Source organism: Leptonotus elevatus, chromosome 9, assembly GCF_054856555.1.
Source record: "Leptonotus elevatus isolate MCC_2025b chromosome 9, RoL_Lele_1.0, whole genome shotgun sequence".
NCBI lineage: Eukaryota > Metazoa > Chordata > Actinopteri > Syngnathiformes > Syngnathidae > Leptonotus > Leptonotus elevatus.
The window spans coordinates 9,599,503-9,616,623 of NC_141247.1; the positions used below are offsets into that span (position 1 = coordinate 9,599,503).

General features: G+C 39.3%; 2 protein-coding genes across 2 annotated transcripts; both read left to right on the forward strand.

Annotated features, from left to right (window-relative positions):
- The first annotated feature begins 1,354 nt into the window (after positions 1 to 1,354).
- Positions 1,355 to 10,430, forward strand: arl13a (ADP-ribosylation factor-like 13A). The gene is made up of 10 exons (XM_086084118.1): positions 1,355 to 1,443; positions 4,716 to 4,832; positions 5,697 to 5,767; positions 6,771 to 7,023; positions 8,043 to 8,148; positions 8,226 to 8,425; positions 9,402 to 9,510; positions 9,599 to 9,872; positions 9,962 to 10,078; positions 10,145 to 10,430. Exons 1-10 carry the CDS (start codon positions 1,424 to 1,426, stop codon positions 10,198 to 10,200), a joined length of 1,323 nt encoding a protein of 440 aa, XP_085940244.1. The 5' UTR covers positions 1,355 to 1,423; the 3' UTR covers positions 10,201 to 10,430.
- Positions 10,431 to 10,964: 534 nt separating this feature from the next.
- On the forward strand, positions 10,965 to 15,805 carry tmem35a (transmembrane protein 35A). The gene is made up of 2 exons (XM_086085792.1): positions 10,965 to 11,228; positions 13,002 to 15,805. The coding sequence occupies exons 1-2, from the start codon at positions 11,109 to 11,111 to the stop codon at positions 13,383 to 13,385; spliced, it is 504 nt and encodes a 167-aa protein (XP_085941918.1). The 5' UTR covers positions 10,965 to 11,108; the 3' UTR covers positions 13,386 to 15,805.
- Positions 15,806 to 17,121: the final 1,316 nt, after the last annotated feature.

Sequence of the window (17,121 nt, forward strand, 5' to 3'; positions counted from 1 at the left end):
GCGGAGAGGCTGTGACTTTAACGCCATCTAGTGGTAGTTTTTTGCATCCCAGTAGGCTCATGCCATTCTGTTCATCACAATGATGTTATGTAACGGGTTGATCCTCTCTATGTGATGTGCAATTATACTGTCCATAAATATACTGCAGCACTTTAATAAGATTATTAATCTGTTCTAATCAAATCATGACGTAAAGAATGACTTGCCTATCTCTTTTGTCGGCAAGGGGTGGGGATCCTTTTAAACAACTTAATACATTCGAAATAAAATGCCACAACTAAACAAAAGTTTATTATTAGATATAATGAACATGTGATGGTTCATCTTGAGCACCTTGAGTTGTATTTTAGTGTATGAAAGGTGCTATATAAATAAAGTTTGATTTGATCTTAGGTTTCATTAGTTGTTACACTTGCATGGCAGCCAATTCCGAGCTTTGTTTTTGCATGTTTTTAAATATCATTATGGAAGGTGTGCCCTAGATTGTGGTGACCCTGTTAAACCTAAACCTGTTTTCCAAATGATGTTTTTGTTCATTTTTCTATGTAGTTTATGCAGTTCATAGCGAAGAAAAAAAAATCAGTGACCCAATTTATTGGGTTTTCGAGATACAATCCATGATTTGGCTCTTTTGTCGTTGTTGTTGCTCTGACTTGTGAGTGCAAACGTGAGATACGAGCGCTGCATGGTGGCAGTGAAAAAACAAACCACTTGACAACAAGCAATTAGGCAAATTCAATTCTGATGAATGCGACTCCCAGTTAAAGTTTCCTGTCGAACCAAACATAAAACTAAAAGAATTACACATGCATTTAAGCCTTATATGTAAGCCCCGCTAGCTTAATGCTAACACGTAGGCCTAATGGCAAACGCCATTGACATGCTAACCATTAGCATCAATCACAAGTAGTTTAACTTCCACATAACTACAGAGTGTGACTACTTTTGCCACCTCTGTGTTTATTTAACATGAATCTATGCACAGATATTTGGAACATATAATATGTGCCAGTGTGACTAGAATCAATCCATTAGGTATTACTTATGTCCATATGGGCTATTTAGAAAGTCTCACATGTATAGTGGGTGCCGAGGGCATTACATTGTCTACCCAACCTAAATGTGTTCCAACGCAACATGGTGCCACTTTCAGACATCACAGGTTACACCATGAGACCCGTTTAGCCTTGTGTGGACTAAACAAATCTAATGGCGATCCCCATTAAGTTACTTAAACAGGAGAGAAAACATGTCATCCAATAGGGAAGCTACTGGCTCACGCGGTGTCCCCGTGATTGGCTGAGAGACCAAAACACAGGTGGCACCTCCCACATGGGGTGAGTAGAGGCTTAGTGTGAGCCTGATTAAGAGTTGCAGCAGGTAGGTGCAAGATGTTAGCACATAGGTGTACCCAAACAATTGCATGGACGTAGACCCACTTCTGTAAGTATTATTACGTTTTAGATTTTAGTAATTGTATGCGACAATCATCCGCTGATGTTAGGTTAGAGTCCACTATTGTATGTTTATTTATCAATAGGTGCACAGCTTTTTATCGCCAATGTAATGCATGTTTGGTCATTAACACTTAAAATGTTTTCAAAATATATAAATCATGAAATATTATGTAATTTACGACAGTACATACTAGGCCCGTCCAACCACTTGGAATGAATAAGAAAAGTCAATATTACTTTTCATCTTTCATGAAATACTGATATATATGATTGATGTTTGGGCATTTACAATTATTGCACTCAATTTATAGTGGACAACTTTTAGACCCTGTCAACATAAAAATAAGTTTGGACTAACGGACTTATAATATATGAATGGACTAAGAATACCGCTTACTCATGTCAGGAAAAGTAATGAACTCACCAACAGCCATATGTTGCCACTCAGTAAGCTCACCTAGCTTGAATACATTGATTTATCTGTAGCATTTTTACCTTATTTTCCGTCTCTATGGTGAAAGTGCCACCGTCTAGGTATATAGTTTTACCAATAAATCTGGGAGATTTTCTCGAACATGGTATAACTCCGAGTGCTACCTTAAGATTCGTCTGTAGCATATTGCCAGAACCATAAACAATCAAATGAAAGTAAAAGCCAATACGGGAAAAACAAAACTCTGTAAAATTGTAAATCTAACCTCTGTGAGTCACGATTCACAATACTGTGATCATATAGTTTGAATGGTCAATGCAGACAGTGAAGTTCACTCTTTCAGAGGATTTCGCTACTCCAGACAGGGATCCAGGTGTAAAACACACACTGATAACTGTGTTTTCTATGAAAAAAACAACAAGTTGCCAGTAAATGTGGTAATGTACGATGTCTGCCCCATTATCCATATACACCTCCTGTAAGTCCGTGGTTTGAGCATGAATTTGTATATGACTGGACTGTCAATTGGCTTTGTAATTCTGACCCCATCTCATGTAGGTAAATAAGGTAACCAGTAATGCACGAACAACACAGTACAAATGTAATCTAATTGTTCAAATTAAAAGTCACAAGAGAAACAGCGAAAACCCTGACTTCACCATCTCAAGGAATGAAAATATTGCGTAAGAAACAGTCAAACTTGAACTGAAAGTAAGCAGATTAGGCCCAAGATATACAACACATTTTGAATTGAACTACATAAATAAATTAACTTTTCTATTGTATTCTAATGTATTGAGATACTGTACACCTGAATCTAGATTTTGAAACAATCTTGTATTGGATTTATTAAATCATGCAATTGTTCTTATTCAATCTTGTGTCTAGTGAGTGTGGCCTATGTTTGACAGAAGTATCAAAAATGTCATACATAAGTTCTTCTATGCATAGTAGAAATAAAACTAATAAATGTCAAACCTGACATACATATTGCACCTCTAAATGAATGAAAGCTGCTCATTAGCAGTATTACTACCAGTTCTACATTTACAAATATTTCTGTTGCTCCTGACATAGAATTTGTTCTCATTCACTTGTATGGTGACCTCGTGTCAAAGGAAATATGGGTCGACTTGTTAACAACACAGGAAAAGCAGGCCATTCCAAACTGGCTTTAGCAGATTATACAAAGACAGAACAGATGCACTGGAGTGAAAGACCTGCCAGCTTTTGCGTGAGTGTATGTGTGTGCGTATTTGGTTGTTGTTGTTGTTGTCGTCTGCTGACCTCAGACACCTGCTGTGTGGTACACACTGCATGACCACATGGCCCTAAAATAAAGAAATGTCTCATTTGTAAGATACACTTAGAGGACATTATGGTTGGTCGCTGTTGTTGAGTGCAATTTCAGGAAGCACACATATTATTTGTTAGGAGCTCTCTTGGAGTTGTTGTGCAAAGTTTCACCTTTTGGGGGGGGGGTTCAACTATAGGCGCATGTATCCTTCCTGGTTAGAATGTATGGATTTTTAACAGTACCAAACACAACAAAACACGCTCACTGTGACAAAATTAACCCCCAACATCAGCTTGACTGATTGACATGAAATCCGGTAGACGAGTCTGCCATAACAGCACACCTAAAAAAAAAACAAGCCCCAAACTGAACAGGAAGTCAGCCATTTTAGTTTGAAGGAGCCATTTTGGGTGATTTTCAGGCCTTGTACATTGACCAACTACTGTTAGGCATTTGATCCAAATGAGCTCCAATTGTTAAAAGGTATCCTAGTCCAATGGATAACGTCAAACTATCCACATTTTAATGTAATTTGGGCAGAGCCATGCAGGCATCAAATTTTGATTGCCCATTTAAAGCAAAAGACTCTTTGTTGTATATATTGTTTGAGGAAAAAGTGGACATGAAATACCAAAACGCCAAGCCAGATGAAAAAAATAAGAAGCTTCAGTTTCATATAATTTATTTAATATGTTAGTTATTCTTCAATAAGTGCATAAAGGCATTTAAAGTACAACATCCATGTAATGTGGTATTCCTCAAGGGGACTGAAGTTTTATTCATTTATTTATTTATTTATTTATTTAGGACATCTTAAAGTTTTAGTTGTTTTGTCAAGGATTGCTATAGGTATTTTCCAAACTTGATCTCATCTTGATCTTACAAGGGTAATATGTAACAGGCACAAATATTTTAACACCAAGTTTTGCTTAGCTGTGGTTGATTATGCAATTTCCAAAACTAACTAAGGGACATCTCAATAAATCTGAATATTGTACAAAACTTTTTTTTTCTCAGAAAGCACTGAAGAAAAAAGCATTTCCAGATGATGTCCAAATTTATTGAAATCCGTAGGTAACGCTGAGCATGTATTTAGGCAAAACTAGATTCAGTGATTGAGTTGGAAGCAAACCCCTGTAGTGACCTCTGAACAGGTCACACAAATAAAAGACAGAACCATCGTGAACATCATCCAGGATTACCACATACGTACTCTACTGAAATGCACCCATATTTCAGCCCTAGGGAATATTGTGACCCGTTTGGGTTTTTTTCATGGTTCTGACCAAGCCATTTCAAAAATAAAATACAGCCCACGGGTTTTAAACATATTTCATCTGATTCTGTGAGAGCATTTCATTAGTTGTCATGTAGTAGTAATACTGTAGTAATCGTTGCCCAGCCACTGTCGTTTGTGGGTTGCGTAAAAATGAGTCGAACATCCCATGCAAATTACTCGCTGTGACGACCCCTGACAGCCGAAAGTCAAACAAGTCGTAGTCGTAATTATGCCCCCTTGTGTTCCCAGGTACCGCTTGCAGAGAAAATGGTGGCCACTGTGCACACCTTGCTCACCTCAAGACAACATGTTCAACCTGATGAGCAACTGCTGCACCTGGTTCTCCAAAATCCAGGAGCCAATAAGGTGACCTTTTCTAATGTATGCTAAACAAATGCTTATTTTTGACTGACGCTGCAGCTGACAAAGTTGCATCATACATCACTCAAATACAGTGCGTTAAATTGCGAGGTTTTCGAAATATGAGCCATCATTCGTTTTTTTTTTTTTTTTTGCTTTGACTAGCCGGCATCGACTTTAGATACAAGGGCTATATGATGGCAGTGAACTCAACTTACTTCAAAATAAGCAAAAATTTAGCAAATAGTGAACAATTCTTTCAAATTTTAAGCGTTGTATTGTCACTCTCATTTGTCTTTTACTGTCAAATCAAACATTTAAGAAAGAGAATTACACTTCGTGTACTTAAAAGAACCACATAGCTGTGTCTTTTAGTCTGCAAGGTTCATGCTAACGCTAATTAGCATCTTTCATGCAGTGCTATAACCCTTCAAGCAACAAGCTGAACACAAACAGTACAGCAACACACGCAAAAAGAAAATATAAAAATACTTAATTATATATTCTTAATTTGACCAAAAAAGTAGGGTTAGGATTATGATGCAGTGTGACAATAACTTTTTTAATTCATTGTGATTTTATTTAATGATCTAATTACTGCATGTTTTTATGAAGTACAATATTATGGAGTGCTAGTTTTGCTCAATGAAATATACATGACAACAATTTCAGTTTTTTGTTTTTTAGGGAAGGCTGGAATTGATGAATGGCATTTACATTCATTAAATTGGGAATAGATGTTTTGATATACAAGTGTATCTAAAGGCACCTGTCTTGTATAGTTTAATGAATACTCCCATACATTGAGTGGCATCTTAACTTTGCTAACTGATTTGATTTCAATGCTAAATATTTGTATTTATTTCATAGGCGAGTGACTGTTCTCGTGGTGGGTCTTGACAAATCAGGAAAGACGTCATCCATCCGAGGCATGTTAAGAGGTATCCAAATAAATATTATTGTTTTCAAAAATAGTTTTGTTTTCCCTGATAAATACTGAATTTGTACATGTAAAGGCTGTGGCCAGATTAGAAGTGGACAGTCTAGCCTGCCTATATTACGTGGAAGGCATTAATTGCAGAAAAGCATTTTTATATTGAAAATAAAATTTTAATGATGCACCATGCTTTTTTGTGGTTATGGTGTTATTTTGCTGATGAGCATTGTTGTGTTTGTGGCCAAAAAGTTGCTTTAACAAAATCTCCCCCTCCCCTCTTCTGCTGGAACTGGGGCTTTAGTAAAGGTAGTAGAAATTATGAAAAGTTTCTGATAGAAATACGTTTTTTTATTTCATTTTAGGAAACGCCTACTTGCAGCTGATCTTTATTTGGGGTTAATTAGAGGCACTTTAAATATTGACAGGTTACTGTCTGCTGACTCCCATTAACAAGAGTTTGAATGTGACTGGGTAATACTGAACAAACCAGGTATAAGCGGGTGTGCACACTTGTGCAATCACAGTTTTTCTGTTGTTGAAAATGATTGATATTGGTCTCATTTTTTTTTTTCAAATATCATAGAAACCTGCAATTTGAACAGGGGTGTGTAGACTTTTTATACCTGCTGTACCTTATTGTCCTTTCCTTTTTGTCCTCATTACTTTCTTTCTTGCTTCCCCAGCTGGGATTCTAACACAGGACCTAGAAATGTGAGGTGGATGCGCTAAACAAACACGAGTCCCTTGTGCTTTTTGCTTCCTGTTTTCATCATCAATTCCTAATTCCCTTTCTTCATTGCTTTTAACCTTTCCTATGGTCCTTTTTTCCCCTCTTCATTTCTTTCTTCTGTCCCAAAAGTGAACAGGACAGGTTTGAGCCTGAACCAACGATTCAAAGTTAGACTATACTAAAAATGCACTTTTGTTGTCGCTCCTTCCAGTTGTATGGCCAATATTCCTGTTTTGGAGCTGCTGAATTCACGTGTGGTTCTTTTTTACCTTCGCAGTCCCCCAAGCCGTGGAAGGAGGCCCCACCCAGGGCTGCGTGAGGAGTGAGCTGAGGGTGGAGAATTACCTGGTCACCCTGCTGGATGTGGGGGGCTCGGAGGAGTCACAGGGCGCCTGGAGCGAGTATTATGGAGAGGCACACGGCGTCATCTTCGTGGTGGACTCCAGCGACCGGCCAAGGATCAAGGAGGTCAAGGAGGTCCTGGCTGACCTGCTTAAGCAGCCCAGAGTGGCAGGAAAACCCATCCTGGTGTAATTATATTCCTTTTTTTTTTTTTTTTTACTGAGCATAACTTTGCCAACACTACCCTCTAGTGGAATACCCCTATACCTGCATGACCATTCACTGTTAGGAGCCAATTTTGTCAGTTTATGAACTGAGATTCTCAGGTTTTTTTTGGACCAGGGGCCCTTGACGGGAGAATTTTCTCCAAGGAACCGCTCATAATCCTGACAATTAAGCATGACTACTATTTGTAGCTCTCAATTCCATACAAATTAAAAAGTAACCTATTATCGAGAAAAAGAGTGTTACAATAACATCTTCATATTTTTTTGTGGAAAATAAAACTATAATGTTATGAGAATAAAGTCATACATTTTCAGGACAAAAGAGGGATCTACATGAATGAGACAATTAGTCGAACTAAATTGTCTTAATCTTATGAGAATTTATTTATTTACATTATAATATTAAAGTTTCTTGAGGGGAGAAAGTAATTTTGAAATATATAATTTTATTCTTGTATTCTAGAAAATATGCCTTTGTTCTTGGAAAAAATAGGACTATATTCTTGAAAAAAATGAGCATTTTACTCCGCACTGGTCTAAATACAGCATTCCAATTAATATTACATTTATGAAACATGAATGAAGCTGCAAAATACACCCGTTTTTATCCATCTCAGGGGGCGGACATTTTCCCACTTGCTGTCCAGTGAAAAGGAGGAGCGGTCACTGCTATCTGATTGACCTACAGATGTTATTTCTATAAGCGATGCGGTGGAGCTCCACTGCACACTTCAATTTCCTGGTTTTAAGTGAATGAGACAGCCACCTACCACCAAGTCATAAACATAAAGCTGATACATTATGTTTGATAAAAACAAACTTATTCTGTATAACCTACCCTTCACACTCACATTGACAATTCTGGACAATTTGGAGTATTTAATAAACCTTAGCAAGAATATGGGAAAAAGCCAACTCCACACCGTTAGATTGTTGTGTATATGTGTGACTCAGTCCGCGTATTGTCCTCATCTTTACAGCTTGGCAAACAAACAAGACAAAATGAATGCCCTGCTGGGAAGTGAGCTGACCGAGATGCTCTCATTGGAGAAGCTTGTCAACCAGAGTCGCTCTGTGTGCCATATTGTGAGTCACCGTAACAGGAGGCTGACCGCTACCTTCTCACATCAAACTAACCCATTACGATCCCCTCTCCTCACAAGGAGCCTTGTTCAGCCTTAATGGACCTACGGCGTTGGTCGGACAGAAAGGCGTTACGGGGCCTTCGCTGGCTGCTGCGAGCCGTCTATCTGGATTACCCAGGGCTGTGCGCCCGTGTGGCTCAGGACAGCAAGAGGCCTCTGGACCCCAGAGAGAGGAACATCAAACCAGAGAAGACAAGAAGAAGAAACAAAAGTGAACGGTGAGTCAGACTTTGTGCCACTCCAATGAGACCTGAATGACAAATACAGAAAGCAAGACTCGTTTTTGAGTGATGCCTGTCAGAGAGGCAGGTTACGTTTATTGTTGTGGTTGTGGAAGTGCTCAATTTGAGAAGCAAATATCAAATTTACATGACAAAAATCTCACCGCACTCCAGCAAACAGAAATGTCACAAGAAGTATAAATCCTTAATAATGATTTCTCACAAATTGTTGCTTGCTTGCAATGAATGGCACGAGAGCAGACCCTTACTTAACATTTTATTTTGTGATGTCATAGCTCAACAGTACAGTGGTTCCTTGAGATACAAGTTGAATGTTTGCGTTTTTAAAGAGGGAAATAGCACTCTATAATATTGTACTCTATAAAAAGCATTCGAACATAATTGAATAGTGAATATTGCAATGTACTGTCAACATGTGTGGTTCAAATATCCGTTGCTTCTAAAATTGTGACGAGAGAAGCTAACCGCTAGCATGTCAGTGGCATTTTGAATTGTTTGTTAGCATTCCGTTTTAAATAACGTGTGAAGTGGGAATGACAAAAAACAGCTTGAAGCCTCTTCTTTTTTTTTTGTTAATCAAATTTTCAATACTTGCCGAAGTGCTGCTTATTGTGAAGTAAAAACAAAAATTAACTGAATGACAGCTCTTGGAAAACTCTTAAATCAGGTCACTTGTATTTCAAGGTACCACTGTACTTTGGCTTCTTTCAACATTCTCAAAAATATGGACTTCAGTTTCATTGAAGACTCAAATTGACCGTTGGTGTAATTGTAAGTTTGAAAGGTTGTTTCTTCATTTGTGCTCTAAGATTGACTTTAGCGACCAGTCCAGCGGCTGGGATAAACTCTCAGCATGAGGAGGAGCACAACAACGTGCACATCTAATGTATGAATGCAATTAACTGAAACCTTCATGTGACTTCATGTTATCCATCCTCACATGTAACCATAGCATGAGAACAAGCAAGTCAGACCTCCGCCAGGTTCACAGGCCAAAGGACAAGGAGAACATTTGCAATGGGGAAGGAAAGTTGCAGCCCATTCAGAACATAATGCCAAAGGTGAATAGATTTGGGAGTATTATTTAATATTACCCTCAGTTTTGGCCAGTCATACTGAATTATAGACAAGGTGCATTGTAATTGGCAGGAGAACACGCTTAAAAATAAGCTGAAGAAATCCACCAGGAGGAAGAAAAGGCCAATCAAAGCCAACAAAGACAAACAAAACGAAGAAGCGGCGAGCGAGCAGGAGGAGGAGGAGGAGGCCAGTAAAGGGGAGACGGAGAACGGCAACCATCGAGAGAAAAACAGCAGCGCGATCATCCCCCCAAGTAGGGGAAGACACAAACAGAAGGGCAAGGTGACAAAGGAGACCCTGGATGTGCCTGAATCACTACACAATGATGAGAAGCCCCTCAGAGGTAAGGCCAGGATAATATTTGTATTTAACCCCCAACCCCTGCGATAAATGAGGGATTACAGTCTACAATGTAATAATTTGTCTGTGCAGCCAAGGGGGGGAAAAGGAAAAGGAAGAAAGGTGTGAAAGTTAAAAGAAGAAACAAAATCAACACTGAAGACATGTCTGGAGCTTCCTCTCAACCTGTCGACCTCTCTGCCACATTTGGTGAGAATTTACCACTCCCCCACCATTCGTATTGGATTTTGTAATAACGATTGTGTCTCCTAATAGATCTTTACCGAAAAGCCATACTGGCTCTGAAGGAGCGTCAAGATAAGGGACAATGAAAAAAAATCCCTGCTTGTGTGGAGTCACTTCATCTCTCCGATCACCAAAATGGACAGTACACATTTCAATGCACTAATGACGATTTGCCCACTGGATCTTTCAAATGGAACATTCCATCATGTAGTGTAGGTATACATTGTATAATAATAATTTAAAAAATCCATATTGTATATAAGTACGGAATGTGTATTTTTTTAATGTTACATTTTCTAATAAAATTACAACATTCCATGTAATGCATGAAGTAAAGTGAACATATTAAACTGTATCAAATTCTTTATGAACAAAAAGCATTGTATGAGTGAATTTTGGCGGGCGGATGGATGGATGGATGGATAGATCGATGGAAGGATGGGTGGGTGGGAGTATTGGATATAGGGAAGAATGGAAAGATGGATGGATTGGTTGGCTGTATGCTGGAAGGGTGAGGATGGCTTGAAGGATAAATTGATGTATGGGTGGATTAGCACAGATGTATTGATGTTTGAATGGATAGTTGGTTGAGCGATGGAAGGATGGGTTAATAGTGGATGAGTGGTTTTGGTGGATGGTGGAGGTGAAGGTTACCGGTACTCACTGTTTTTCCATTTGAATATCACGGCTTATAATTTACATGTGTTTTCCCTCACACAATTATTATTACAATTACTATAATTATGAATCTACACTCTTAGTATTTGAGACAATCCCTAGCTGTTGTAAAACGAGGGCCCTTGTGACCACCGCGGGGGGGAATGTAAATCGGCGACTGTCCCTTTAAGAGGCTGCGCGCGCTCCCGCGCAACACGAGCAGGTTGTCGGTGCGGGATCACTATTTGGCAAGGCATCCAGGCAACAGCGTCCGGTCCACTGACTCCCATTCATCGCAAACCCCCAGCAGGACTTCCTGGCGTCCAATTTCCCCAAAATGCCCTCACCGAGGACCATAACCATCGTGGCACTCTCCTTCGCCCTCGGCTTGTTCTTCGTCTTCATGGGGACCATTAAACTGACGCCGAGGCTTAGCAAAGACGCGTACAGCGAGATGGTGAGTGAATGGGATGTGGGGGAAGGCCATTGTTCTGTGGATGCTGACCTAAATATTAAACTAACCGCAAAATAACCGCTTAACGTTCTCTTGTACGCCTCTATTATCTCGTGAAATCCTCCAAACAGACCCACTTCCCTCAGCATCCTCGCTGCGAGATCGTATAAACGTGTTGTCCTGCTACTACCGACACATCAGCGCACGAAGTAGGCCGTAAATGGGTTCAAATAGCCTCCGTAATATTAATTGGGTGAAATTGAGCAATTAACAGCAGCCTATTATATTTTGACTAGCAGTTGAATTATTCCACCCAGGTTCATGTTCAACTTTGTGGTCAGGTTTACGTGACATGACATTGGCAAGAAAAAAATTGGCTGCAAAATGTGACCTCAAAATGCTTATTTAATCTGAAAAACAATTTAAGCCTAGTATTGCAAGTTAAAATCTTCACATACACCGCCTCTTGATGAGGTGAAAAGGATACTATGCTCTGTGGGCATGGAGAGCCACAGTTACCGATGCACTTTCAGCCATTTATATGTATGCCATGTATTTATTTGACAAACAGTCAAATACAAATGCTAAATGAAAACATATGATACGGCGCTTCTATAGGCCACAGCTCACACCCAGGCACTCGCGCGGATAAATCTCCAGCTCCTGATGTCACTTGGCCACATATCGTAAAGGTACTCAAGATCCACCACACGAATATTACCTGTACACTTGACTTCATATAAAAAGTACGCTTAATAAAACCAGTTTCTTTATGTATGTTTTTATAGAATACAGTGCAAATTTGTTTTTTTTAGGGGGATGGAACAGAATAATAGTGTTCCCCAATATTTGCAGGGGATAGGGACCAAGCCCAGCCACAAACAGCTGCAATTAATTGACAGTTTGACACCCCCTCAAAGAGGTTTATTATCACCTTGGCTACACACTACTTTTGTCTCAATATCGCCCCCAAACTCACTTTGACATAGTTCTTTGACTTTCAAGTCACTTTAGCATTGTTCTTTGGCATCAAGATGCCACAAGAGGGTGCCAAAGTAATACTTTTATAGTGGCTTGAGCACAAAATCAGGAGTAGGATAGAGTGATTTTCAGCAAATAATGGAGGATTTCCCCCACCTCGGCCAATGATAAACCACAAACATGTGGAGGTTCCGCAGTACAAGCAAATTAAATGACACGCTTGGCCACACAGCGAATTCAACTTGTAATTCAAGATACCACTGTACCATCGCACCTTGACTTACAAATAAGGCTCCATAACATGATTATATTCATGACAAAATACATGACCTATTCTACTGCTCTTCCCAAGAATAATGTTCCAGTTGTGCTATTTAAGTTTTTAGGTCAAGTGACGGTGTCACGGTAATTTTGATGTCAACTTGGAGAACCCTTTGGAAATTTGGCCTGTATGAGCTTATTGATGGATATTTCAAGCTGAAAATAATGAAGCGAGACTCTTTTTGGCCAGATTTTCTATCTCACAAAAGGACATTTTTTTTGTTTTTACCACACACAAAAAAAAAAAACTAAGTTTCTCCAGAACCCATTACTGGATCTGATTTGTAAAATTATTGGTGTGTTGTAGCCATGTTGAAAGCCATCCCAACCACACTCAAAGTTTTGATAGATAGAAATCGTGACACTTTCCAGGGTTAAACATTAACAGTGGCCCAGGGCCATTCTGTCTGAAGTAGAAGATCAAAACTTTAACATGTCCCATACCATTGATTTGTTCTATACGCTTTCCTCTAGAAACGGGCGTACAAGAGCTACGCCAAAGCTTTGCCAGGTCTGAAAAAGATTGGCGTGACCTCCGTGCTGCTCCGCAAGATCATCGGCTCCCTGGAGGTGGCCTGCGGCGTGGTCCTGACCCTGGTGCCGGGCCGGCCCAAAGACGTAGCCAACTTCATACTGCTGCTAGTCATGCTGGCCGTGCTGTTCTTCCACCAGCTCGTCGGCGACCCCCTCAAACGCTACGCCCACGCGCTGGTCTTCGGCATCCTGCTCACCTGCCGGCTGCTCATCGCCCGGCAGAGCGACGAGCGGCCGGAGAGGGAGGAGAGCAGAGAGGAGCAGCAGCCGCAACATCAGCAGCATGTAAACGACCAGGAAAAGAACAAGGTCAAGCAGTCTTAAAGCTTTTTTTTGTGTGACCCATCCAGCTACAGCAAAGGGAGGCATTGATATTTTTAACACACATACTTGGAACTGGTGGTTATTCATCTCCTCAACATGACTGTGGACAATCATCCCTGTGGACACGAGATCATGTCATTGTCTTGTCCCATTTCAAAATTAGCATTATGCCTAGTGTTTCCCAGCTACATCGTGTTTTTTTTTTTTTTTTTTTTAAGGGATCCAGTTTGTTTGGATTTTTACAGTAAACGGTGGCACCTTGACTTAAGAGCACCCCAACGTGTGGGTTTTTCATGTTATGAGCTGTCACTGAGTCGACTTCTTGCACGTGCTGGTGCCATTTGCGTGACAAAAAATTGGAGCAATTAACTCTTTCACTGGCAGCCCCTTTTCAAAGCAGTTCCACATATTTCAGCATTTTGACTGATATTTCAAGACCACAAAATACTGTGTTGTTACAATATAAATGGCCATCCTACCTAAAGAAAAGAAAGACTTTGTTCTTTTGCCAGGGAAAACCTTAGTTTCTACCTTTTTTGATCTTTAGAAATCAGCAATAGAAACATGGACACTGGCCAAAAAGTGGAGAAAATTAGATTTTGTAAAAAAATTAATAAACATGTCAAGCAGACAGTGACTTTAATGCTAAAATTATGGGTTCCAAAGAAATGTAGTTTGTTAGTGTGTGTTGGGAATGCTTCTTTTTGGGAAACATTTGTGTTACATCGTCTATAGAAAATACGGTCCAAAAATGCCTTCAAATTAGAGTTAAACAGTTTAACTTGACAATTATATCAACATATCTCCTCAACTCTTTTGTCTGTTTCTTGGGGAACCCCTTCTCCAATAGGCTTACAAATTCCAGTTAAAAATAAACACCAACAACCTTATACAGGCCCAAATTCCAAAGGGTTCTTCCAAGTCAGTGCAACAAAATTACTGTACCGATCTAAACAGCGCCACTTGCCCTAAAACTCGACTTAAATAGCGCAAATGGAACATTCTTCTCGATAAGAGTAGTGTGGGAAGTGGAATAGATCATGCCATGTACCTAAAAGAGGGAATTTGTAGTTTTCTAGCGGCTAGCAAGATTTGAATGTAGCTTTATTCCTCATCTCCATCCGCCCCCACGACTTTCTGACCAAAGCCATGCCTCGCGCATGCTAAACAAACCGATCGTAGCCACGGCTGCCACAATGCTAGCGTGGCTCATTCATGATGGAGTGTTGCAAAAATATTGAATGTTACTGGATTGATGCTGTGTCATTTGGAATGTACAATCAATTAAGTATCCAAAAGCGGTTACTTGCACGTGTTTGCATGGCAAATGATTGACAGCACTTTCTGTCTTTCTGTGCAGTCTCTGGCTGTTCTTGCCAAGGTGTGCTGGGTTTTAATATAATAATTCAAAAATATAATTAGAGGCATAAGATTTCTCCAAAGATCATTTTAATAATATTCTACTGTCAGCTCATACAGACCATTTTAACATATTTCAACTTCCAACGTGTTGACATTTCTTTCCCTCATAATCGATGTGACAAGTCGAGATTCACTGCATAATCTTTGTGTTCAACTGAAAGGCTGTGCTGATCTCAAATCCAAAGTGACGCAACACCGCCATCTACAGAGATCGGTTTGTCATTACGGCGATTTATAAAACTTGAATTTCACAGACAAGCTGAGTGAGACCCTGTTCCAATTCTAAGTACTGTAATGCCACAGTTGCCGAGGCACTTTCTGCCGTTCATTGAAGAAGACAAAATAGTCAAAAATACAAATGCAAAATGAGAAGACTCGCAAGGAGCGACCATATCTCCTTGCGTCGCCCTCCCCCACCCCCAAAAAAATGTCAAGCATAAAAATGTGTGTTATATCCACGATAAAACTGGGCCGTGATTGGTTAACCGCGATGTAGCTGGGGATTATTGTTTACTTTTACTTCCAAATGTATTTTTCCAGTGTGAAACCTGGGCCTCTTTAGTTGAATTCAAAGCTATTATTCTGTTGTGCGAATGGCAGCAGTGGTTGGGAATCACTGAATGAGAGCATGTTTCTTTCAGTGGTCATTTCAGGTCATGAAAGGATTTTCCTAAATAAACGTCAAATCATGAAATTGTTAAATATCCACATCATCCAATCCAGTCTTCAAGGAATATCCTTAGAATTAAACATAAACCTTAGGGTTATTCTTCTCCCCTTTCCTTTTTAGTATTCACATAACCGTGCATGTTCCCAAATGTAAATGACACAGAATAACATATTCCTCCTGTTACATTACTATTTTTAATTTATTGTCTGTTACAAATGGAATTTTGTGAGTTGTATGTATTCGTTCTTTGTAAGAGGAGTATTGCATTGGGATTTTTTGTTTTTGAAATGTATCTAAAATGTACAAATAAAGACCCTGATTAATTATATGTACATTTTCTTCATTTGCTATTTGAATACCTTGCAATACACTTGCTCAATACCACCCACAGTTGCCTAAAAATGTAAATCTAAACATAAACTAATAAAAGTGTATGTCCATTTCAAAGAGAAAGCTATCATTATCAAACCTTTCTATAACAAAAACAGGCTTTTCGGCCCAAATAATCTTTGCCATGTTTTTAAAATGAACAAATGGCAAGTGATCCTGCCTAAAATTACAATAATTTGCCTTCTTAATACCTGAACAAAATGTTTAAAAATTCAAGTGAGAAAAGTCTTGAATAAAAAAATACATTTCAGATTTGGAAGTAAAAAAATATAGTGATTCCTCTATGGAATGGAATTAATATTACTTTTGAAAAGTAAAAAGTATACTTTATTAACCTTGATTGGAAATTGTATAAAGTAAAATAATATGACTTGGGGAGGGGGGGGGGTATAGTGATGGTTCTGAAGGGATTATTATTACTATTATTTTAAATAATCACTTTTGCTTTGTAACATTTCCCCTCTCATTTGTCTGATGATGATTGTGTTTTATTTTAATTTATTTATTTTAAATCATTTTATTTTAATGCTCGAGTCACTCGACTGCCAAGTTCAAAAAATGATTACCCTGAAAACATGTACAAAGACTGAGAACTATATGTAGCACAGTACTCCATTGCTGAGGTATAGTGTCAAAAGTGTTTTTCACCATTTCAGTTTTCCGGAATTTTTCTGTGTAGCTAAACAGTGCCAAGTGACACTATGTGGAGTCTGGCTCTTCTTTTGTGTCAGTGGCAGTTGCAAAGTGTAGTAATCTAGCTATGTCAACAGCCCGTGGTGTACAGGCCGCTTTAGAGCGCCTCGTTGTGAACTACGAGTGAGTGCTCAATCATCACGTAGAGACTAGTGCAGGGATAGGCAAGTTTGGTTCCTTGAGAGTCGCAGTCCTGCATGTTTTCGGTGTCTCCTGCCTGTAGGTGTTTCAAATCATCAGCTCATAATTACGTTCTGCAGGAGCCTCAGCTGTGTTCGAGGAGGGAGACATAAAAAACATGCAGGACTACGGCTCTCGAGGACCGAAATTGCCTACCCCTGACTAGTGGAAGAGCAACGAATAGGTGGGAAAAAAAATGCCTTAAATGAAAGCCAGCATGCAGGCCTGGTTTGGGGCTGGCATTGCCGCTTTAGCGTGAAAAGGCCACAAAACGTTTCGGTGGGATATATTTAGGCCACTGGGGGCTTTAAGTGTACAGTTTACAGTATTTTCGTGGGTCAAACGTGTAGGCATAAGAATAATTTAATAATAGTTTTGTAT